Consider the following 26,586-nt stretch of genomic DNA (forward strand, 5'->3'; position numbering starts at 1 on the left):
ACCTGAGCATGTGACCCTAGACCTCCACTGAGAGATCTTACCCTGGGCATGCTCAGTGTGTGCAAAGCAGGACTTAGTCCCAGAAAAGCCTGCTCGTCGCAGACCAGTGCAGGGTACAATAGCAGAGCCTGGAGAGGCAGCAGTAACCCTTTGCACAGTATCAGATTCAATGAGACGCTGGGACCGATGTCTCCGCTGAGCAGGCTCCACTGCGGCCGATGCAGAATGGGGACCGCAGCAGACACGGCTCGAGATTCCCCCTGTGCAGCGGCAGGAATTCGACTCCTAACACCATTAAACTCTCAAAATGGCCAGAAAAAAAGAACTTCCATGTGAAACTCGACAGTCTATTCTTGTTCTTAGAAAGGAAGGCTATTCAATGCGAGATATTGCCAAGAAACTGAAGATTTCCTACAACGGTACTCAACTGGCAGCTTCATTAAATAGTACACGCAAAACGCCAGTGTCAACGTCTACAGTGAAGAGGCGACTCGGGGTGCTGCCTTCAGGGCAGAATGGCAAAGAAAAAGCCATATCTGAGACTGGCTAATAAAAAGAAAAGATTAATATGGGCAAAAGAACACAGACATTGGACAGAGGAAGATTGGAAAAATGTGTTATGGACAGACGAATCCAAGTTTGAGGTGTTTGGATCACACAGAACATTTGTGAGACGCAGAACTGAAAAGATGCTGGAAGAGTGCATGACGCCATCTGTCAAGCATGGTGGAGGTAATGTGATGGTCTGGGGTTGCTTTGGTGCTGGTAAAGTGGGAGATTTGTACAAGGTAGAAGGGATTTTGAATAAGCAAGGCTATCACTCCCATTTGCAATGCCATGCCATACCCTGAGGACAGCGCTTGATTGGAGCTAATTTCATCCTACAACAGGACAATGACCCAAAGCACACCTCCAAATTATGCAAGAACTACTGTATTTTTCGCTTTGTAAGACGCACTTCCTGAAACCTCATTTCTCGAGATCTTGATCCGGAGATCACCATCAGCGCATGCGCCGCTCCCGGTGGCGGCCATATTCCCGGAGACCAGTGCACGTGGAACCCTGGAAGTGCCAGGGCTCTGGGCTGTCGCAAAATGTGGGCAGGTCCCCGGGCAGCACCGGACACCCACGCAGCACCGCTGGGCACCAGAGACATCCGCAGCAACGGCCAGCAACCACCGGGCACCCGGAGATGCCCGGCAGCAGCACAAGATCCCCGCAGCAGCGCACCACACATCGGAGCCCCCACTCATCCCTTCCTGTGGCCTGGAGCATCACCCCACTCCTGCCTCCTCCAGCAGCGACCCTGGGGCCCCGCTTCACTGCAGCCACCACCCCCGGTAAGCAATAGGATGCAAGGATTATAAGCACCACCAATTTATTAAAAAATATTTTTTTATTTTTCTCCTCAAAATTTGGGGTGCGTCTTTTAATCTGGAGCATCTTATAATCCGAAAAATACAGTATTTATGGAAGAAGCAGGCAGCTGGTATTCAATCTGTAATGGAGTGGCCAGCGCAGTCACTAGATCTCAACCCCACTGAGCTGTTGTGGGAGCAGCTTGACCGTATGGTACGCAAAAAGTGCCCATCAAGCCAAACCAGCTTGTGGAAGGAGCTTCTGGAAGCATAGGGTGAAATTTCTCCAGATTACCTCACCAAATTAACTGCTAGAATGCCAAAGGTCTGCAATGCTGTTTTTGTTGCAAAGGGAGCATTATTTGACGAAAGCAAAGTTTGAAGGAGAAAATTATTTCAAGTAAGAATCTTCTTTTTGAACTTTGTCAATGTCTGGACTAGATTTTCAATTCATTTGGCAACTCATTTGATTAACAAAAGTATGAGTTTTAATGAAAAACACAAAATTGTCTGTGTGACCCTAAACTTTTGAAAGGTAGTCTATATTCCTGCACTGATGATGGTTAGGTGATGTTTTGCCCTGTACTGATGATGGTTCTCTGATGTATTGTCCTGTACTGATGATGGTTTTGGTGCTGCATTTGTGATGGTCGTTCTCATCTTGTACAGTAGTAGTAATCCATAACATGCTTAATGTTAAAATTGAAAAATCCTCAAAACTTAATCTTAAAACTATTATAAGGATATGGTTGAGCTTCTACTCCAAAATTGCAGTGCAAGTTTTGGGGTGTTCAGAATGATTTTTTGGTGCAGAAACGCTCCAAATCCTTCTCAAATTCTTAAAACTTGTTGTGATAATGTATTAATGTACTGACAGTGGTTCGGGTGAGGTGTTCATGTCAGTATGCCTTTAACATTTTTATGCAGCCCTTGGGATTGGTTCAGTATGAAATGTTGGCCCTGGGACCAAAACATGTAGTGCAACCCAGACCTAACATCACACACCTCACCAAAAAGAAGCCGTACCAGCCATCACATGGGGTGAGTTAATTGAACACCAAATATAGCAGGAAAAATTTAAGTTGATAATCTTGTATGGCCTGCGATTGATGTTATAAAAATCCAAATTGCCCTTCGCAGAAAAATGGTTCCCGATCTGTCCATTTATATGGACTTTCTGGAGTTGGGGATGTCGGGGTCACACTCACAGACCTCCAGTCCAGCAGTTACAGGTTAGGCTAGGTCCACATTGCATTAGGGCAATCCGTTTAAAGGATCAGTTTGTAAGCAGCACTAACGCAATGTAACGGACATGTTAACGCACCCATAGACTTCCATTAGTGTAACGGATCCTAATGCACGTCAAAATTGGCATGCGTTTGCAATGGTCCGTTAGTTCGTGACGCACATTCCAAAGCGGACTACATTTTCGGGTCCGGTACGGCGAACGCACAGTGAACGGAAGCATTCGTTCTGCCATAGAACTCTATTGCAAACGCAAATTACCTAACGCAGTCACATGCGTTAACGCTATGGCAAAAATACACCACAGACAATTTTGGGCTCATTTTTAGCGCATCTGTTAAACAGATCTGTTAAATGGATTGCCCCAACGCAATGTGGACCTAGCCTTACTGACCTGGTCAATGGTCTGAGAATCGATCTTCCCATACTTAGTCACAACCATCCCAAAAAAATGCAACCGAATCTCAAAGTTCAAGAAAGCAGAGCACCGCCGCTGGCTGTCAGAAATAAACAATGCTGAAAACAATACCGCTTAGGTTCAATTACCCAAATCTTTGGGTGCTCACCATAGAAGAAACAATGATGCAGTGTCCAAACAAGTGAAAAAAGGTGGCACTGACCCGTAGAAGCGCTATTCACAGCCCATTGTCCTCGCACTCCACTGCCCTCCCTCCAGCTGATGATGTAATTTTACAAGTTTGTCTAATAAAGCATGGATTTTATCTGGTGAGTGCCACCTTTTTGGATACCAAAAAATTCAACTGTTTTTGTACCATCAAATATTCGCATGACTGCTTGTAGCACAAAGGTTTATGGCTGCACCACCAGTCTCCGCTCAGCCTTAAAGGGTTTGCCTGCCCGTTATATGGCTGCACCACCTGTCTCCGCTCAGCCTTAAAGGGTTTGTCCGCCCAGTTTATGGCTGCACCACCAGTCTCCATTCAGGCTTAGGGCAGTCTCACACGTCCAGATAATTCCGGTACCGGAAAAATCGGTACCGGTGCGTTTCTGTGGCACACGTGTGCTGCCCGTGTGCCCACTGGGTACCACACGCACCGTGCAGGAGACAGCGCTAAAGTTTAGCGCTGTCCCCTGCATCTGTGTTATGATCTGGTGGCCTAGGAGCAGCATGAGACGTACTCTGGAGAAGGTGGTACCTGTACTGACCGCAAACCCTGAACTTAGCAGCACAAATAGAAGTAGCCGTGGGGAGTACCTAACACTCCCTAGACCCCTCGACACAGCCTAAGAACTAACTTCCCCTAAAGACAGAAACGGGAAAACTATCTTGCCTCAGAGAAAATCCCCAAAGGATAGACAGCCCCCCACAAATATTGACTGTGAGAGGAGAGGGAAATAACATACGCAGACATGAAATCAGGATTTAGCATATGAGGCCATACTAGCTAAAAAGAAAGAATAGGACAGAGTACTATGCGGTCAGTATTAAAACACTAGAAAATATCCACCACAGGAAATACAAATCACCACATCTGACTAAAGACATGGAGGGTATATCTGCATCTCCAGAGACACAGCTTGGCTGCAAAAAAATCCTTCACAGACAAAGCTGGACAAGACAAAACATGAAAATGCACAGAACAATAAGGTCCACAGCAGGTGGACAGCAAAAACAAAGCCAGAACTTATCTTTGTTGAAATGAACAGCAAAACAGGAGAGACCAGGTATGGATGTGAATCCTCCAAAAACAATGGACAACTGGCACTGACTAAAGGATAAAGCAGGACTAAATAGCCCAGCCCAAATTGCAAAAAATGGATACACCTGATAAATGCTGCGATCCAAAGACAGCAGCACTACCACTCATAACCACCGGAGGGAGCCCAAGAGCAGAATTCACAACAGTTCCACCCCCTTGAGGAGGGGTCACCGAACTCTCACCAGAGCCCCCAGGCCGATCAGGACGAGCCAAATGAAAGGCACGAACCAAATCGTCAGCATGAACATCGGAGGCAACAACCCAAGAATTATCCTCCTGGCCATAATCCTTCCATTTGACCAGATACTGAAGCTTCCGCCTCGAAAAACGAGAATCCAAAATCTTCTCAACCACATACTCCAACTCCCCATCAATCAACCCCGGGGCCGGAGGATCAACAGAGGGAACAACGGGCACCACATACTTCCGCAACAAAGATCTATGGAACACATTATGGATGGAAAAAGAGGCTGGAAGGGCCAAACGAAAAGACACTGGATTGATAATCTCAGAAATCCTATAAAGGACCAATAAACCGAGGCTTGAACTTAGGGGAAGAAATCTTCATAGGAACATGACGTGAAGACAACCAGACCAAATCCCCAACCCGAAGCCGGGAACCAACACACCGACAACGGTTAGCAAAACGCTGAGCCTCCTCCTGAGACAACACCAAATTGTCCACCACATGAGCCCAAATCTGCTGCAACCTGTCAACCACAGAATCCACACCAGGACAATCAGAAGGCTCAACCTGCCCTGAAGAAAAACGAGGATGAAAACCAAAATTACAAAAAAAATACGAAACCAAGGTAGCAGAACTAGCCCGATTATTAAGGGCAAACTCGGCCAATGGCAAGAAAGCCACCCAATCATCCTGATCGGCAGACACAAAGCATCTCAAATAAGTTTCCAAAGTCTGATTAGTTCGCTCGGTTTGGCCATTTGTCTGAGGATGAAATGCGGAAGAAAAAGACAAATCAATGCCCAGCCTAGCACAAAAGGCCCGCCAAAACCTAGAAACAAACTGGGAACCTCTATCGGACACAATATTCTCCGGAATGCCATGCAAACGAACCACATGCTGAAAAAACAACAGAACCAAATCAGAAGAGGAAGGCAATTTAGGCAAAGGTACCAAATGAACCATCTTAGAAAACCGGTCACAAACCACCCAGATAACCGACATCCTCTGGGAAACCGGAAGATCTGAAATAAAATCCATAGAAATATGCGTCCAAGGTTTCTCAGGGACCGGCAAAGCAACCCACTAGCGCGGGAACAGCAAGGCTTAGCCCGCGCACAAATCCCACAGGACTGCACAAAAGAACGCACATCCCGCGACAAAGAAGGCCACCAAATGGACATACTAACCAAATCTCTGGTACCAAAAATCCCAGGATGGCCAGCCAACACAGAACAATGAACCTCAGAAATCACTTTACTAGTCCATCTATCAGGAACAAACAGTTTCCCCACTGGACAGCGGTCAGGTTTATTAGCCTGAAATTCCTGAAGAACCCGTCGTAAATCAGGGGAGATGGCAGAAAGAATCACCCCTTCCTTCAGAATGCCGACCGGCTCAAGAACCCCAGGGGAATCAGGAAAAAAACTCCTAGAGAGGGCATCCGCCTTAACATTCTTAGTACCAGGAAGGTAAGAGACCACAAAATCAAAACGGGAGAAAAACAGGGACCATCGAGCCTGTCTAGGATTCAGTCGTTTGGAAGACTCGAGGTAAATCAGATTCTTATGATCGGCCAGGACCACAATACGGTGCTTGGCCCCCTCAAGCCAATGTCGCCACTCCTCAAATGCCCACTTCATAGCCAACAACTCCCGATTGCCGACATCATAATTGCGTTCCGCAGGCGAAAACTTCCGAGAAAAGAAGGCACACGGTTTCATCAAGGAACCATCAGAATTCCTCTGAGACAAAACGGCCCCTGCCCCAATCTCAGACGCTTCAACCTCAACCTAAAATGGAAGAGAAACATCCGGCTGACGCAACACAGGGGCAGAAGTAAATCGGCGTTTAAGCTCCTGAAAGGCAGAAACAGCCGCAGAGGACCAATTCGTCACATCAGCGCCTTTCTTCGTCAAATCGGTCAGAGGTTTAACCACACTGGAGAAGTTGGCAATGAAACAACGATAAAAATTAGCAAAGCCCAAGAATTTCTGAAGGCTCTTCACAGATGTGGGCTGAATCCAATCATGAATGGCCTGAACCTTAACCAGATCCATTTCTATAGATGAGGGAGAAAAAATGAAACCCAGAAAAGAAGCCTTCTGCACTCCAAAGAGGCACTTCGACCCCTTCACAAATAAAGCATTATTACGGAGGATCTGAAATACCACCCTGACATGTTTCATATGAGACTCCCAATCATCGGAAAAAAATCAAAATATCATCCAAATATACAACCATGAATTTATCAAGATAACTCCGAAAGATATCATGCATGAAGGACTGGAACACAGATGGGGCATTAGAGAGTCTGAATGGCATCACAAGGTATTCAAACTGGCCTTCGGGCATATTAAATGCAGTTTTCCATTCGTCACCCTGCTTAATACGAATAAGATTATATGCCCCTCGAAGGTCAATCTTAGTAAACCAGCTAGCCCCCTTAATCCTAGCAAACAAATCAGTAAGCAAAGACAATGGGTATTGAAATTTGACCGTGATCTTATTCAAGAGGCGATAATCAATACAGGGTCTCAAGGAGCCATCCTTCTTGGCAACAAAAAAAAAAACCCTGCTCCCAATGGTGAAGAAGATGGCCGAATATGCCCCTTCTCCAAAGATTCCTTAATATAGCTCCGCATGGCGGCATGTTCTGGCACAGACAGGTTGAAAAGTCGGCACTTAGGGAACTTACAACCTGGAATCAAGTCAATAGCACAATCACAGTCCCTATGCGGTGGAAGGGAACTGGATTTGGGCTCATCGAATACATCCTGGAAATCTGACAAAAACTCAGGAATTTCAGAAGAGGGGGAAGAGGAAATTGACATCAAAGGAACGTGACCATGAACCCCCTGACAACCCCAACTAGTCACAGATATAGATTTTCAATCTAACACCGGATTATGTAGCTGTAACCATGGAAAACCCAGCACAATATCATGCAAATTATGAAACACCAGAAAACGACAATCTTCTTGATGGGCTGGCGCCATGCGCATGGTCAGCTGTGTCCAAAACTGAGGTTTATTTTTAGCCAACGGTGTAGCATTAATCCCCCTTAAAGGAATAGGGTTCTGCAAAGGCTGCAAGGGGAAACCACAACGTCTGGCAAATTCCAAGTCCACTAAGTTCAGAGCGGCGCCTGAATCCACAAATGCCATGACAGAAAATGATGATAATGAGCAGATCAAGGTCACAGAAAACAGAAATTTAGGTTGTACAGTACTGATGGTAACACAAAGCAATTCTCTTTGTACGCTTAGGGCAATAAGAAATAACATGAGCAGAATCGCCGCAGTAAAAACACAACCTATTCTGACGCCTAAATCCTTGTCGTTCAGCTCTAGACAAAAACCTATCACACTGCATAGGCTCAGGGCTCCGCTCGGAGGACAACGCCACAGTGTGCACAACTCTGCGCTCGCGCAAGCGCTGATCAATCTGAATGCCAGAGACATAGAATCACTCAGACCAGCAGGCGTGGGGTACCCCACCATAACATCTTTAACGGATTCAGAAAGACCCTTTCCGAAAATTGCCGCCAAGGCATCCTCATTCCATTTAGTCAGTACAGACCATTTTCTAAATTTCTGGCAATACGATTCTGCCGCTTCTTGACCCTGACACAGGGCCAACAAGATCTTCTCAGCTTGATCCACAGAATTAGGCTCATCATACAATAACCCCAATGCTTGAAAGAAAGAATCAACATTAAGCAAAGCAGGATTGCCAGATTCCAGGGAAAATGCCCAATCCTGTGGGTCCCCACGCAGCAGGGATATGATGATTTTAACATGCTGAATGGGATCACCAGAGGACCGGGGTCTCAATGCAAAAAACTGTTTACAGTTATTTTTGAAACTCAAAAATTTGGATCTGTCACCAAAGAATAAATCAGGAGTGGGAATCTTAGGTTCTAAGGCAGGAGTCTGAATAATATAATCTGAAATACCCTGTACCCTAGCAGCAAGCTGATCCACCCGAGAAACTAACTCCTGAACATTCATGTTATTACTAGGTTCCATAGCCACCCAGAGATTAAGAGGGAGGAAAAGACAAAACAGGCTAAGGAAAAAAAAAATGGCTCAAAACCTTTCCTCCCTTCTTCTGAGATGCAATTAACTCATTGTTGGCCAGTTGTACTGTTATGATCTGGTCGCCTAGGAGCAGCATGAGACGTACTCTGGAGAAGGTGGTACCTGTACTGACCGCAAACCCTGAACTTAGCAGCGCAACTAGAAGTAGCCGTGGGAAGTACCTAACATTTCCTAGACCCCTCGACACAGCCTAAGAACTAACTTCCCCTAAAGACAGAAACGGGAAAACTATCTTGCCTCAGAGAAAATCCCCAAAGGATAGACAGCCCCCCACAAATATTGACTGTGAGAGGAGAGGGAAATAACATACGCAGACATGAAATCAGGATTTAGCATAGGAGGCCATACTAGCTAAAAAGAAATAGGACAGAGTACTATGCGGTCAGTATTAAAACACTAGAAAATATCCACCACAGGAAATACAAATCACCACATCTGACTAAAGACATGGAGGGTATATCTGCATCTCCAGAGACACAGCTTGGCTGCAAAAAAATCCTTCACAGACAAAGCTGGACAAGACAAAACATGAAAATGCACAGAACAATAAGGTCCACAGCAGGTGGACAGCAAAAACAAAGCCAGAACTTATCTTTGTTGAAATGAACAGCAAAACAGGAGAGACTAGGTATGGATGTGAATCCTCCAAAAACAGTGGACAAGTGGCACTGACTAAAGGATGAAGCAGGACTAAATAGCCCAGCCCAAATTGCAAAAAATGGATACACCTGATAAATGCTGTGATCCAAAGACAGCAGCACTACCACTCATAACCACCGGAGGGAGCCCAAGAGCAGAATTCACAACACATCTGGTGCTGAAGCCGCAATTCATATCTTCCCTGCAGCAGCGTTTGCTGTAGAGAAGATATGAATAATCGTGTTTAAAATAAAGATCCATGACCCAATCCCCTCCCACTCCCTGTGCGCCCCCCCCCCCTCCTATTAAAATACTCACCCGGCTCCCTCACTGGCTGGCGCTGCTTCCTGTCCTGGCCGCACCTTCTACTGTATAAGCGGTCACGTGGGGCCGTCCATTACAATCATGAATATGCGGCTCCAACCCCCATAGGGGTGGAGCCGCATATTCATTACTGTAAATGATCGGCCCCAAGTGACCGCTCATACAGTAGAAGGTGCGGCCAGGACAGGAAGCAGCGCCAGCCAGTGAGGGAGCCGGGTATTTTAATAACAGCGGGGGGGCGCACAGGAGGTGGGAAGGGTCATGGATCTTTATTTTAAACACGATTATTCATATCTTCTCTACAGCAAACGCTGCTGCAGGGAAGATATGAATCGTGGCTTCAGCACCAGTGGGGGGGACAGCGCTTACAGTAGCGCTGTCTCCTGCACGGCACACGGACTGCACACGGACAACGTCCGTGTGCAGTACGTGTTTTACACGGACCCATTGACTTTAATGGGTCTGTGTAATCCGTGCACTCCCACGAATACTGACATTGGCACACGGAGACACGGTCCGCAAAAAAAAATCAATGACATCTGCACAGATGAATTGATTTCACTGTGTCTACGTGTGTCAGTGGCTCCGACACGTGAGGAAACTGTCACCTCACGTACCGGAGCCACTGACGTGTGAAACCGGCCTTAAAAGGGTTTGTCCGCCCAGTTTTAATCTACAAAGTGTCGCGATGTGCTCTAAAAATGATAACCAGGTGAAATAATACAAAACACATCGCTACCGATCACCGCCCATAGGAGACCGAGCGGGGACCCCCAGAGCGACATGGGGGAAGGCTGGGGGGGGGGGGGGGGGATCATGGAGGAAGGCTGAGGGGGGATCATGGAGGAAGGCTGAGGGGGGGGGATCATGGAGGAAGGCTGAGGGGGATCATGGAGGAAGGCTGAGGGGGATCATGGAGGAAGGCTGAGGGGGATCATGGAGGAAGGCTGAGGGGGATCATGGGGGAAGGCTGGGGGATCAGTAAGGAGGAGGATCATTTATAACAAGTGGCTGGCAATCATTTTACTCCCTTTTCAAAGCAAAAGTGGTCTAGACAAGGAGGGTAACGTGCCCAGCCTGGAGAACGTGCTCTCCAACGCCACAATACTGGCACTCCAGTATAAACCTGCCCGCTGGGCAGCCCCACGGCAGGAGACGCAGCGCCAACCTCCTGAGGAGACAGTCACCCCCTGCCCCATCCTCATGGCACCTGCGGCTTACAGCGCTCCCCACTGACCCCCGCAGCAGAGGACAGGACGCCACTGCCGCCGTACGCTACGTTCGCCGTCACGTGATTGTCTGACGTCAGACGTTCCTTGAAGACGAGAACCTTTCGGCAGCAGCAATGTAAGCTATGACGGGCGCCGGTGTGGCGGCCGCCGTGTGCCTGTCCCGCGGGCACCCTTATGTATGAGATAACGCAGGAGTTCCCGGTATCCGCGGGCTGCAGGCCGGTGTGTATGAGGAGCAGCTCTTCCCTGAGCCTCCATCACGTGTCTGGCTAGTATAATGTTCTCTGCCCTTATCTCCATCGCAGGCTTCTTTGGGGTCATCACCTGGCTGCTGAGGCCAGTGATTGGCTGCAGCGGTCTAGTGCCTCAAATGGACTGTCACTAGATGACAGCCTGTAGCAGTCACCTGACCACTGCTGCCAATCAGTCGGCTCAGTATCACGGAGTTGATGTTTTGTGTCCACAGCCCTTCATTACCGGCCAGTAGTGCGGTGCCGGTAGTCTCCTTACTGTGCGGAGGCCCCTACTAGGTGCAGCCGCAGTCTCCGCTTGCGCGGTCATTTGCCCCTCGGCACGATGAGAGAAGGTCTTCCCAGGAGTGCTGTGAGGGTCTGCGCACAAGGGCGGTAATCGCCAGCGCTGCCGGCTATTGAACGCAGGTGACTAGTGATGAGCGAATATACTCGTTACTCCAGATTTCCCGATCACGCTCGGGTGTCCTCCGAGTCCGAATATTTTTTAGTGCTCGGAGATTTAGTTTTTCTTGCCGCAGCTGAATGATTTACATCTGATAGCCAGCATAAGTACATGTGGGGATTCTCTAGCAACCAGGCAACCCCCGCATGTACTTATGCTGGCTAATAGATGTAAATCATTCAGCTGCGGCAAGAAAAAACACTAAAAAAATACTTGGAGGACACCCGAGCGTGCTTGGGAAATCTCGAGTAACGAGTATATTCTTCGCTCATCACTACAGGTGACTCCTCTGTGATCACTGAACCGTGCGGAATCACCCGGCCCAATACATTGCACAGGTGACATTTCTCTTGCGGAGACTCACAAGATAAATAGACATGCTGCAGTCTGGAGAGACGCACCTTATGTCAGTCTTGGCGGGTGAGCCGCGGGCGTCTGTGCACACACAGTAGACATGGCATTTCTTGAGATCCCGTCCACTATGCTGTAACATCTGGAGGCTGTGGCTGTACATAGCGTCCAACCCGCAGCGATTACTGACCGTGTTCACCTAGTTGTCCAGAATGGTGACGGACCGTCTTCTGTAACCACAGCGGGGTCATTAGTAATGCAGCTTTCCAGTCCACTCTGCTCCACGGTTTCCCACCCTGTGTGCGTCCAGTGAGTGCACAGACAGGCGGGCTCTCCGCATCTCCCTACCGGCCTTTATTTCATGGTAACTTAAAGGCATTTCCATCGAAAATATCATTATGAACATTGTAAATTTCCATTTGCAGAAAATCTTTGTTTCTGGTTGCAGTTTGCTATTAAAAAAATAAAATAAAATCTCTACTCACCCTTACTGGGTCCAGTTCTGAGTCTCCTCCGCTGCTCCCAGTGTCTGGTATTAACTGCAGCAGTGCCGTCACATTGTTAGCGTGGCAGCCAATCTGTGAGCTCAGCCGCTGAGCGCCCTGCTACCTCACTGATTGGCTGTTGAATTACCGTCAGCTCTGATGGCAATACTGAACACCTGGAGCAGCAGCAGAGACTCGGCGCCGGACCCAAGGACGGTTAGTAAAGCATGGGTTGTTTTTATAACAACCTGCAGCCGGAGATGAAGATTTACTGTACAGAAATTCAGCAACACATTCTGGTCTCGGAAGGTTCTTTTTTGCTTTCTATCTGTGATCAAATATGACCAGAGCAGTGAGAGAGGGTTCACTGACTGATCATTTTGTTAGTGAAATCCACTCCATGCATTGGCAGAGATGGAAAGGGAGACTGGCTTTGCTACTGATATGAGCAGACAGCCAGCCCCCTTCAGACAAGCTCTGATTATACAGAAAAAGTTAGAAAGTTGCATAAGTTGGTCGCACAAGCTGATTTAAAGGGGTTCTGTCAGCAGGTTTTTGCCACCTAATATGAGAGTAGCGTAATGTAGAGGCAGAGACCCTGATTCCACCGATGTGTCACTTACTGCGACGCTTGCTGTAGTTTTGATTGAATCATTGTTTTATCATCAGGAGATTATCCCTAGAGGACTAGTATTCCTGCTATCATGTGGTCCCCCATATTCATGAGCTGTTTATAACGTTCCCACCACCACTGATTGGCAACTTTCTGTGTGCACTGTGCATGGGCAGAAAGCTGCTAATCAGAGGTGTGGACGGGGCAATACAGAGCACAACATTTAGAGAACTGGTAGATTCGCAGCAGATAAGGCCGTTTTTTTTGCGCAGCACAGACGTAATGCATGCCACACACGCGCACACTAATGACACGGAAGAAATCCGTGTGCTATCGGCATGACCCGTACAGGTACCTGGGTACAAGCGGTACACTACGCTGATCCCAGGTGCTGTCGGCTGAAGGCAGCCCTCATCATTCGCGCCAGGAGACTATGATGGGAGTTGTCATTAGCGTGACACGTACCGGCGCCTGAGAAGAAGCTGTACAGTTTGCTCTATTCCCAGGTGCCGGCTGCTAAAGGCAGATCTCATCATTGTCTCCTGGTCACGCCGAGATCATTGCGACCAGGCAGCAATGATGGGAGTTGTATTCAGCAGCAGCTGTGAGCCTCCTGCGTAAAAAATGGAAAAAAAAAAAAACGGCGTGGGCTCCCGCTCATTTTTCATAACCCAAGGGAAAGCCCACAGCTGGGGGCTGATATTAGTAATCTGGGACAAGGGACAATACACTATAAGGTTCCCAAGCTATTAGTAACAGCTCATACCTGCTTGCTTAGCCTTTCCTGGTGAATTTACAGGGACCCAAGAGAAAAAATGACATAGGGTCCCACTATAAATTCTAACCAGCAAAGGCTAAACAGACAGCTGTGGGTTGATATTAAAAGCCTGGGAAGAATAAAATCATTTATTTGAAATAAAACAAAACACCATGTTTTACACGTTTTTTTCATAAAAAAGCACAGTTCTACTCATCTTACGCTTATGCCATTGAAGCTCTTGTCACCTGTAAAATGCAGAAAATAATAAACAACAATAATACTCACCTTACACCTAATCCACCAATGCCCGTGTCCCCTGTAAAAAACAAAAATAATAAACACACATATCCCTCACCTGTCCGAAGTGAAGATAAGCCATACTGTCTCATGCCGAAATCCATCTCTGCGATATCTGGTTTTCAACATGAACGGTGCCATGATGCGACCATCGGGCTGGCTCATAGTGAACTGCGATCCCCGCAGCTCATTGTGTCCTGGTTTTGAGCCTGGACGATTGCATCTTGGCACCATTCATGTTGAAAACATCACTGAGATGGATTATGGCGTGGAACAGTTGCTAATTTTCACTTCGGACAGGTGAGAGATATGATTATTTTATTTTTATTTTTTTACAGGGGACATGGGCACTGGTGGATTAGACGTAAGGTGAGTGAATTTGTTTTTTATTATTTTCTGTTATTTTACAGGGGAAAAGGGCTTCAATGGAATAGGCGTAAGATAAGTATAGTTTTATTTTTAACCCCTTAGTGACGGAGCCAAATTTTTGAAATCTGACCAGTATCACTTTATGTAGTAATAACTCTGCAAAGCTTCAACAAATCCCAGTGATTTTGAGTTTTTTTTTTCGTGACACATTATACTTTATGATAATAATAAATTTAGGTCGATATGTTTTGTGTTTATTTATAAAAATATCAGAAATTTGAGAAAAATTTTAAAAAAATTTGCAATTTTCAAACTTTGAATGATTATCCCTTTAACCCTGCTGTTCTGTTGGTCAAAAATGACCGACTTTGAACTTCAATATTCTTTAAAATATTCAAGATGCGGCTCTGAAACCCGTGGCCGACCGACCCATCCTCATTTAAGTCAATCAACCACAAGTTTCAGAACCGCATCTTGAACACCCCAAAAAATACCAAAGTTCAAAATAGGTCTCCCCAGACCGAACAGAACAGCAGGGTTAATCCAGATAGTCATACCACAGCAAAACATTAATAAATAACATTTCCCACATGTCGGCTTTACATCAGCACCATTTGCAAAATGTTATTTTATTTTCTTAGCATTCTAGGAGGTTTAAAAATGTAGCAGCAATTTTTGATTTTTTTCAAAGAAATTTACAAAATTTATTTTTTTAGGGAGTTATCCATGTTTGAAGTGACTTTAGGGGTCCCATATATTGGGAAACCCTCAAAAGTTAAAGCCTGTTCAAAACAGCACCCCCTGACATATTGAAAACTGCTGTCAGGTAGTTTATTAACCCTTCAGGTGCTTTTCAGGAATTAATGCAAAGTGACATGACAGAAATGACAATGTGTATTTTTACCACCTAAATGCCGCTAACTTCTGAACAGATTACTACAGCCGGCAGACTCTAAAGCCGCTATTTGGTCATGAATTGCCATGGCAAACATTAGGACCACACAATCATGATCTCAGGGTGCCAATTGGGATAATGAGGAAGCCCCCACACTCTGTTAACCATTTATAATGATGTAGTCACTCTTGACAGCAGCATCTAAGGGGTTAAACAGATTTGGATGGAGCAAACACTGATCGTGGCTGATGCAGCAAGTTGTCAGCTATAGTGTACAGCCGACAGCTGCTGGATTGTCCCCTGTATGGGGGGGCTATTCTCTTATATCTCAGGTCAGTTAAAAGACGTATTGGCGGTCATTAAGGGGTGTAAAACAGTGTTTTGTTTATTTCAAATAAAGGATTTTATTCTTGCTGTGTGTTTATTTTCAATGCATACTATGGGAATAGTAATGGGGACGTCTTAGAGACGGCTCTCCACTACTAATGCCCGGGCTGGATGTTATCTGACAATACAAAAGTGACATCAACCCTAACCCTAGTACCCCACTTGCCACCACCACAAGGGAAGAGCGAGGCTAAGCGCCAGGTTTGGTGCATCTTATGGATGCACTATTTCTGGAGCGGCCGAGGGCTGATGTTGGTAGCCTGAAGGGGCACTATCTGGGACCAGCCTGTATTAATATCAACCCACAGCTGTGTGTTTAGCCTTTGCTGGTTTGAATTTATAGAGAGACCTACTGTCATTTTTTTTTCTGTGGTCCCCCGTACGTTCACCAGGAAAGGCTAAGCAAATCTGTGAGCTGTTATTAATAGCCTGCAAACCTTATGGGGTATTGTCCCTTGTCCCAGACTATTAACATCAGCCCCCAGCTGTGGACTTTCCCTCTGCTGATTATGAAAATTGTGCTGGAGCCAACTCTGTTTTTTTAATTTAATTATTTTACACATGATGTGCACAGGGGGTGCTGAATGCAACTCCCATCATTGTCGCCTGGTCGCACTGATCACAGGGAGACAAAGTGAAAATGAAGAGAGCTGTCTTCAGCAGCTGGCCGGCACTTGGGAACAGCGTGAACTGTACCGCTTTTTCCAGGTGCCGGTACATGTCACAGGGATGTAACACACGGACAGCAAAAACATGTCACATACCGATCACGGATCTCAAAGGTACCGTTTTACTAAACAGGAATCACTAGGATGTGTGAAGGAGGCCTAAAACAGTGATTATATCAAAATCTATCCATATTCTAATGGTACAACTTCCCACCTCTTAATTGCTGTCCCATCTCCTGCAATATATTCTAATGGTACAACTTCCCACCTCTGATTCCTGTCCCATCTCCTGCAATATATTCTAATGGTACAAATTCGCTCTGCTTGCTGTCTGCTGTCTGTCATCTGCCACTTTACCATCTAGAAACATATTTTAATGTGACTGCTAATTCATTGGTATAATTCAGTTTGTGCTTAATATTGTTGCATATCCATGACTGGGATCAGTGTAGATGTTATCTGGTGGAAGGTGCCATAGCAAATAGAAGTAGCCAGGCCCAATGTCTTTGATCATCTAACCACCCCCTGGTGTGCTAGCCCCAGCTGCCAAATTATCGCTAATCAGTTCTCACAATCCATCTCTTCTGACCCAGCATTCTGGACTATAACTTTAGACATCTCCTTAGGGGTGCACGCATGTGGGGTGCACTCAAACATCCCCGAAGCAAAGCATCCCGAAGATAAGCATTGAGATAAAGCAGTTATTCCATGGCAGTTAGTCAGGGCAGGAGTCAGGTAAGGCACACTCTGCTCTCCCTTCTATCCATGTGCTTTATTCCTATCCTATGTTCCCTGGCCATCCACATTCACAGCCCGGCCCCCCTCCATCACGACTCTTATACACCAGCTCATCTCTCCTTCCCTCTCCCATGCACTTCTCACCTTCCTGAAAACATCAGCCCATCTTGACCAAACACACTGCAGAAAAAAACTTTGTACAGTTCCAATACCTACTTGCTCTTTATCTTCCTACTCCTACTGGTTTCAGGGGACATCTCCAATCCAGGTCCACCATCCCCCAACCTCAACCCCTACCTTACCTCACTTCGAAACCTTACTAAACTTATTAATATTAGTTGCACTCCTTCATCTACATCTTTTAATTGTGCCCTTTGGAATCCACGGTCTCTATATAACAAGTTTCCTTTCCTACACAATTTCTTTCTGAAAAACTCTCTTAATCTGTTGGCCCTCACGGAAACCTGGATTCAGGATTCTGACACTGTCTTCCCTGTTACCATTTCCCATGGTGGCTTACAACTCTCACATTCTCCAAGACCCAAAAACAGACGTGGTGGCGGATTCGGCATACTCATGTCCCCACAATGCGCTTTCCAGGTCATCCCCCCAGCTCCATCACTCCCGATCCCTTCTTTTGAGGTCCACATCATCAGGCTCTTTCGTCCCCTCTCCCTCAGAGTAGCGGTCATATACCGGCCCCCAGGCTCACTCGCCCACTTCCTGGACCACTTCTCAGCCTAGCTGCCGCACTTCATGTCCTCAGAACTACTAACCCTTATCCTGGAAGACTTCAACATCCCCATTAACAGCCCCACTTCCACATCTGCATCCTAACTTCTATTACTAACCACTTCTCTAGGCCTCTCACAGCTCTCAACCTCTGAGACACACAAAGACGGCAACACCGTTGACCTGGTCTTTGTCCGGCTCTGTTCAGTCTCCTACCTAGTTAACTCACCGCTTCCCCTCTCTGACCACAACATTCTCTCCTTCACACTCACAAATCCTCGCCCACCCCAGCACACTCCTACCTAACCACACATTCAGAAATCTACATGCCATTAACCCTCATACACTTTCAGACTCCCTACACTCATCGTTGTCCCCAATCTCCTCTTTTTCCTGTCCTGATCTGGCTGTACATCACTTCAATGACACTGTTAGAAGCACCCTTGACCAAGTAGCTCCCCTCACCCTCAGAACCTCCAAGCACAGAGTAAAACATCCCTGGCTCACATCGCAAACCTGATTTCTCCAGCGATGCTCTAGGTGTGCTGAACGTTTATGGAGGAAAACTCGCACACCAGAAGACTTCATATACTTCAAATTTATGTTAAGAACTTATAATTCTGCCCTTCACCTTGCCAAACAGACCTACTTCACCACTCTGATCTCACTATCCAACAACCCCAAGAAACTTTTTGACACCTTTCACTCCCTCCTCAGGCCAAAAGCACAAGCCCCTATCACATACATTTGTGCTGATGACCTGGCTTCCCACTTTATAGAGAAAATAGATAATATCCCTCAGGAAATCCCCTCCCAGCCCCCAGGAGCAGTGACTTCCATCCCTCCTTGCATCTCCCATGGCTCACTCTCCACATTCGATCCCATCACAGAAGAAGTCTCCAAGCTCCTCTCTTGTTCGACTACATGCACTACCAACCCCATTCCCTTTCATCTCCGCCAGTCTCTCTCCAGTCCTCACAACTCACCTAACTACAATCTTTACTCTCCCTCTCCTCTGGCATTTTCTCCTCCTCCTTCAAACACTCTATCATTACTCCATTGCTAAAGAAACCCACCCTCGACCCATCCTGCACAAACAACTACAGACCAGTCTCCAATCTCCCCTTCATCTCTAAACTCTTGGAGCGCCTGGTCTACTCCCGCCTTACTTGTTACCTCTCCACTCATTCACTCTTAGACCCTTCACAGTCCGGTTTCCGCTCCCTACATTCGGCAGAAACTGCACACATCAAGGTGACCAACGACCTTCTGACAGCAAAATGTAAGAGTGACCGCTCTGCTCATTCTTCTCGACCTTTCTGCAGCTTTCAACGCTGTTGACCACCCTCTCCTACTCTCTAGGCTCCAGTCACTAGGCATTAAGGACACTGCTCTCTCCTTGTTCTCCTCCTATCTTTCTGACCGCTCCTTCAGTGTTCTGTTCTCTGGCTCCGCTTCATCTCCTCTTCCTCTCACTGTTGGGGTACCTCAGGGCTCAGTCCTTGGCCCCCTTCTCTTCTCCCTCTACACAGCCCCAGTTGGACAGACCATCAGCAGATTTGGCTTTCAGTACCATCTTTATGCTGATGACACACAACTATACACGTCATCCCCTGACCTTACCCACGCAGTACTACAGAACGCCAGTGACTGTCTGTCCGCAGTCTCCAACATCATGTCCGCTCTCTATCTGAAACTCAACCTCTCCAAAACTGAACTTCTTCTGCTTCCGCCATCTACTAACCTCCCTAAGGCTGTTGTGTGCACACGTTCCGGATTTTTCTCATTTTTTTAGCTATAAAAACGCGATAAAACCGCGAAAAAAGCGCTCACATTAAGCATCCTATTAAAAGAATGCAATCCCCATTTTGTATGCACATGCTGTGTTTTTTTCCTGAGCGGAAACGCATTCCGGAAAAAATCTATTCATTAATTTGCAGAATCGCAGGGATTCCGCACACATAGGAATGCATTGATCCGCTTACTTCTCGCATGTGGCTATGCCCACCATGCGGGAAGTAAGCAGAACATGTGCTGATGGTAACCAGGGTGGAAGAGAGGAGACTGGGCACCATATCACTGTTAAAAAAAAAAATAATAATTTAAAAAATAGTGATATACTCACCTTCTGATGGACCCCGGAGTCCTCCCGCCTCTCAGCGGTGCACGCGGTGGCTTCCGTTTCCAGGGATGTTGTGTGCGAAGGACCTGGGATGACGTTGCGGTCACGTGACTAATCAAAGTCATTTTATGTTTTTGTGTGTGTGTGTAGCCCATTCACTACTTCCATCTATCCCCCACCCCCTGAAAATGGCTGGACCATCATTGTAAATACACACCTGTACTTTGTATCTCCCCCACCTCATTGTAGATTGTAAGTTTTCATGAGCAGAGCCATCTTATTTTGCTTTATTGTATTGTTAACGTTGTTACTTATGACTGTTGTGTTTGAAACTGTTAAACTGTAAAGCGCTGTGAAATATGTTGGCGCTATTGAAATAAATATTATTATTATTAATGACAGTAAGAAGCCCAGTAAGTGACAGTTCGCTATAATCAGTGTCTATGCCCCTAGGTTATGGTTCTCTCAGATGGGGTAGTAAAATGCTGCCGACAGATTCCCGTTAACTACTTTCTTAAGTTGGACAACCTTTTTTACACATAATATATTCCATATGTTAAGTATGCTTTTTTTAATATATAACCGAAACAAACTACTTGAAAATATAACCAATAACACAAAAATTATAAAACCAAATATTTTATTGAATAATATAAAGACACCAACAAGCAAAACACAGAAAAACAGAGGAGGCACAAAAAATATATATAGTAATAGATATATAATACTTTTACACAAGGATCATTTGTAGTAGTATATATGATGTATAATAAATATTATTATGTCCTTGTCTACTAATAATATATTTATATAAGTATGAGCAACATTAGGGAGCCACCACTAAACAAAAAAGGGGGGGGAGGGGGAATGTTTGTTTAGGGTTTTCAATGTATATGGTATAATACCAATAAAGTCCCTGTGTAATAATTTCTATCGTTCCAATATAAGATGCAAAGTGCCAATACCAAAGAAATTATATCTATAATATAACGCTGGGAGCGTCACTTTGTCCGAAGCCTCTATAGACTGCGCAAGCGCCGGCGCAGTCGGGCCTCACAGAGCGACGCTCCCGGGAGATCGCGGTATGCGTAAGCACTGAACGCATACCGCGATCTCCACCGGAGAGTCAGGGACCGCCAGGAGGGAGGGTAAGTATACTCACCTTTCCTGGTTCCAGCGCTGCTTGCGGCTCCGTCTCCCGGCTCCTCTGCTCCCGGCTCCGGAGGGCGCGGACTGCGCAGGCGCCGATTCCTGCTGCCGGAATCGGCGCCTGCGCAGTCCGCGCTTTCCGGCGCCATTTTTTTGAAGACACACTCCGGCTCCACTGCAGGTGTGTCTTCAAGAAAATGGCGCCAGAAAGCGCGGACTGCGCAGGCGCCGATTCCTGCTGCCGGAATCGGCGCCTGCGCAGTCCCCGCTTTCCGGCGCCATTTTCTTGAAGACATACCTGCAGTGGAGCCGGACGATAGGTGAGTATGGTATTATTTTTTTTTTTATATAGCAGCAGCATTCGGGGGCATACATACTGGAGCGGGGGGCATATAATAGAATGGTGGCGCAGGATGGGAGCAGCACATGACAGAACAGGCGCAGGATGGCAGCAGCACATGACAGAACGGGCGCAGGATGGCCGCAGCACATGACAGAACGGGCGCAGGATGGCCGCAGCACATGACAGAACGGGCGCAGGATGGCCGCAGCACATGACAGAACGGGCGCAGGATGGCAGCAGCACATGACAGAACGGGCGCAGGATGGCAGCAGCACATGACAGAACGGGCGCAGGATGGCAGCAGCACATGACAGAACGGGCGCAGGATGGCAGCAGCACATGACAGAACGGGCGCAGGATGGCAGCAGCACATGACAGAACGGGCGCAGGATTGCAGCAGCACATGACAGAACGGGCGCAGGATGGCAGCAGCACATGACAGAACGGGCGCAGGATGGGAGCAGCAAATGACAGAACGGGCGCAGGATGGGAGCAGCAAATGACAGAATGGAGGCGCAGGATGGGAGCAGCACATGACAGAACGGGGGCGCAGGATGGGAGCAGCACATGACAGGATGGGGGCGCAGGATGGAGCAGCACATACCAGGATGGAGACCATATACCAATATAAATGCCACCCGGGCGTAGAACGGGTTCAATAGCTAGTATAGTATAATACCAATGAAGTCCCTATATAACAATTTCTGTCATCCAAGTATAAAGTGCACCATGCAAAAGTGCTTGAAAAAAATGATCCCTATTAAAGGTACGGTGCCTATACAATTTCCATATCACAATCTCTGTGGGATCCAATAAGTATTAAGGTGCATAGTGCATGTGGTGGACCTTACCGGTGCTCATGTTAGCGCTCCTGTGCCTTAACCTCGCACTCCAACGCGCGTTTCGCAGCACGTTGCTTCTTCAGGGATCCCTGAAGAAGCAACGTGCTGCGAAACGCGCGTTGGAGTGCGAGGTTAAGGCACAGGAGCGCTAACATGAGCACCGGTAAGGTCCACCACATGCACTATGCACCTTAATACTTATTGGATCCCACAGAGATTGTGATATGGAAATTGTATAGGCACCGTACCTTTAATAGGGATCATTTTTTTCAAGCACTTTTGCATGGTGCACTTTATACTTGGATGACAGAAATTGTTATATAGGGACTTCATTGGTATTATACTATATATAATTTCTTTGGTATTGGCGCTTTGCATCTTATATTGGAACGATAGAAATTATTACACAGGGACTTTATTGGTATTATACCATATACATTGAAAACCCTAAACAAACATTCTCCCTCCCCCCCCTTTTTTGTTTAGTGGTGGCTCCCTGCTGTTGCTCATACGTATATAAATATATTATTAGTAGACAAGGACATAATAATATTTATTATACATCATATATACTATTACAAATGATCCTTGTGTAAAAGTATTATATATCTATTACTATATATATTTTTTGTGCCTCCTCTGTTTTTCTGTGTTTTGTTTGTTGGTGTCTTTATATTATTCAATAAAATATTTGGTTTTATAATTTTTGTGTTATTGGTTATATTTTCAAGTAGTTTGTTTCGGTTATATGCTTGTGTTTCTACTTGGAACAAAAGAGTAATTGGGTCAGAATTTTCTCCTTGGTTTTTTGGTAAAATGTTTTTTTTAATGCTTCTAGTTTTCAGTGATTGACCAGCAATGGGCATCAAAGGACTGCAGAGCTTTGCACAGAATTCGTGTCTCAATGTTTGCAGCATGGTCAGCCTGAGGACTATGGCCACAAGCTACAAGTCTTCCTACCCAGACAGTGTTCCCACCATTGTTGTAGATGCCATGGGCTGTCTACGTCGCTGGTACACACCAGACGCCTGGATTCACGGAGGACAGTGGAAGGAATACCTTGCCAATTTACAGCACTTTATTGCCACCTTTCAGAGTGCCGGAATTCGTTTAGTGTTTGTTTTTGATGGAGTTATCGAACAAAAGAAACGCACAGAATGGGTGAGGAGACGAATGCGAGACAGCATTGAAATATCCAAAATATTTCACGTCCTCAAGTCCAGGAGGCAGCAGCCTGATCGCAGCATGTTCTTTATCCCATCAGGAATATCTACGTTCACACGCTTTGCCTTGAAGGCTCTGGGCCAGGAAATCATCTGCTCACAGGTTGAAGGTGATTATGAAGTGGCGGCTTATGCTTTCAAACACAACTGTCTAGGAATTTTAGGGGAGGATAGTGACTATCTCATCTTTAACACAGTCCCATATTTTTCCATTAATAAGCTTTGCTTGGACAGGCTCGTCACTCTTATGTACTGCAGGGAAAGCTTCTGTGGAGAACTGGGCCTTCGCATGGTAGACCTACCACTCCTTGCCTGTCTTCTGGGCAATGACATCATTCCCGATAACATGGTGGCACAATTCCACAGTAAATGTCTAGGTTCATACCGTTCACAAAGCAATGAACGCAACAAAAGGGCTAATGTCATTAGGGCTGTGGCTACTTTTATTTCTAAGATACAACTTGTGCCACAAGGTCTTAAAGAAGTGGAGAAGATGCTGCCTCCGGGATTTAAGCCGACTTTATTGGAGAAAGGAATACAGTCCTATGTTCTACCACAGCAAAGCTCGCCTTGGCTTTCTAGGAGTCCCCAGTCCTATCACTGCTGCCCCGACAAGTCAAGAACAAGCAGTTGTCAGGATCAAGAGGTTGTACAGGTAATTTATGCTTTGTACTATTACTTTCTGGGACTAATATTAGCACATGCCATGCAGTATAATAAAGCCATAGATCTCAGTCATAAGCAGGACAACACCTTTATATATGGAAGCCTGCCTAGCACTTAGCTGATTGCCTGGCTCCGGCTTTACACACCCATAGCAATCAGCTACTTTTGCAGGAGAGCGCCATACATACCACACAAGCTTAGTAGTATATGCCTGGCCATCTATGGACCAAACCAGGGGCATATATCAAGTAAGCTCTGCCATATATAACTACAAGAAAAAACGAAAAAGAAATGGGCAACTGAGCTGAGTAAAAGATGTCAAATTTTATTCATACAATATTATTTCCATAAATACACAAATACAATAAGACACAATTAAAAAAGGGGGAGCGACACCATAGTGCCTCGTCCGTTAAGGAATAAATTATAGATGTAAATAAAAGGTCAATCAAATTGAAAATAAGTAGCAAAGTCAGTAATTTACAATGAAATGCCTAGTGCTATAGTGCAAGCCGAGCGTATATGCAGGTACATACCTAAGCCGTATATATACTCAATAATCACCATGTCAGTATAGAGTACGTATATATGTATAATCAAAGGGGTAGTAGATAATGTAGCAAGACAATAATTTACAATAAAGTGCAGTAAACACGGATTACTGCGAGTGAAAACAGAGAGAGGGGAATGAGGAAAATAGGAAAAGGAAAAAAGTTGAAAAAACGGCTAAAAGGATGTGTAACCAAGGTATATGACATGCCTGGCCATCTATGTAGTATATGCTGTCTACAGCGTCTCTCTACTTTGGAGCGCAAAGGGAGATTTTGAGCAAGAAACCCCCTCCCCCTTTATGATGTTCGTGTGCCTTAAAGGGCTTTTCTACTACTGGACAACCGCTGCTTAATCACTTCAGTGTCCTATATGAAATAAAAACAGTTGATTCTGATCGGCTGCATCCTTTCAGTATTCTATCATATGGAAAAGTACATGGTGATGCTGGTCAGTGGTCACTGATTGGCTGCTTCAGTCACGTGATCCACTGAGATTATCAGTACACACATTTCAGGAATGGCGCTGCTACTGGAGGTGAGCACAGGTTGTTTTCATGTTGTATGGGGCACTGGTGTCAGAAATTTAGGAAGTTTGGATTTTTGGCAACTTGTGATGTGGGAGCAACTTTCTGGTCGTATAAAGCTGTTTATAGCGCACGAGATTGTTTAGGAAATGGATTTCCCAAGAACAAATGTATCTTCTGTTAATATGAGATTTATAATACACCTCCATTTCCAGTCCTGGTCGCAGGTATAGTGTTAGGTAGGACCTGTTTCTGTCGATTCTCCGTACATTGCTCCCAGAATCCCTTTCCCATTTAGCTGTGATTCTACATTTCCAGGTACATCATGTACAATGGACCAGATCACCAAGTACATCTGCTAAGCACGCACTGATGATTTTCAGATTACAATCACCAGAAGTAACAGTATAAAGTCCTGGCTATAACTAAGGACTTGTACGACGGTTCTGTTATTGGCCCCAGCTGGGACCCTTGCCCCGAAGTTTGATGCTAGCATGATTCCTCTTCCTGGTACTCTCTACTCATTTTGATCGTCTTCCCGCTCTGTTTCTGATGTTCTGCACATGGTGGCTGCAGTAGAGTGGGTTAAACTATAGCATGGTATGTCCTGGGGAAAGGTATTGTGAGCACCTTCACTTCCACTTCTTCCTCATGTTTGACAGGTTGTAAAGCTCTCCTGGGCTGGAAATGCCTTTCATGTCTTTACATGTATGGCAGCTTGAAAGATTAACAGGTGTCAGGAGTTAAAGATAGATGAAATCCCACATGAAAGCATGAAAAGAAATGAATCAATATTTCAGCTCCTACAAAACCTTTTGTGAATCGGGTTGCACATAATACATAAACACACATTGAGCTGGAATTCCCATTATTCTGGAGTAGGTGGTGCCACCGTGTAGGTCCTGGGACACAGAGTAGGTGTATAGATTGTGCAACTTATAAATAGGTCTCATCACTCAGGCCTTCATATTCCTTTACCCAGGGGCCAACCTGCCTAGAAGTTTGCTGCTGGCGCATAACTTATTGGGATGTTTGGATGTTTTCTATTCATGTACAAAAAAACTTTTTTGTTTTCTGACTTTAAGCTCTTGCATTAGTGCTTTGTACCTAGTGATCAATAATGGCAGAGACCATGAAACAGCTAAAAGGCATCTGTCAGCACGACTGCTGTCAGGAATAAGTAGGAGAACTAGATATCTGCAGAAATATGTCTTTACTTAGCGATTAGTTGGTCTATCACTTTTGAAAGTCAGTTTTATTTAAGCCTGCTACTTTCCCAAGTGCTCTGGAGGTGAATCCTAGCTCTGCAGTGCACCCTAGTTTTTGTACTAAGCATTCCCCAAGCCTTCTCTCTCCGCTTGATTGATGG

General features: G+C 45.8%; 1 protein-coding gene across 7 annotated transcripts in view; it reads left to right on the forward strand.

Moving 5' to 3' along the window:
- Window positions 1-10,816: 10,816 nt before the first annotated feature.
- The window catches only part of FAM120B (family with sequence similarity 120 member B), a 408,137-nt gene continuing 392,367 nt past the window's right edge, over window positions 10,817-26,586 (forward strand). For 5 of the 7 annotated variants that reach the window (XM_069769279.1, XM_069769283.1, XM_069769281.1 and 2 more), the window contains exons 1-2: window positions 10,817-10,921; window positions 23,092-24,131. In XM_069769279.1, coding sequence (XP_069625380.1) covers window positions 23,112-24,131 — 1,020 coding nt within the window. In that variant the 5' untranslated portion in view covers window positions 10,817-10,921; window positions 23,092-23,111. Of the gene's footprint in view, window positions 11,029-23,091; window positions 24,132-26,586 lie in introns of all 7 variants that reach the window. The other 2 variants (XM_069769282.1, XM_069769280.1) reach the window with 2 other exon arrangements.

This window comes from Ranitomeya imitator, chromosome 5 (genome assembly GCF_032444005.1).
Source record: "Ranitomeya imitator isolate aRanImi1 chromosome 5, aRanImi1.pri, whole genome shotgun sequence".
Classification (NCBI taxonomy): domain Eukaryota; kingdom Metazoa; phylum Chordata; class Amphibia; order Anura; family Dendrobatidae; genus Ranitomeya; species Ranitomeya imitator.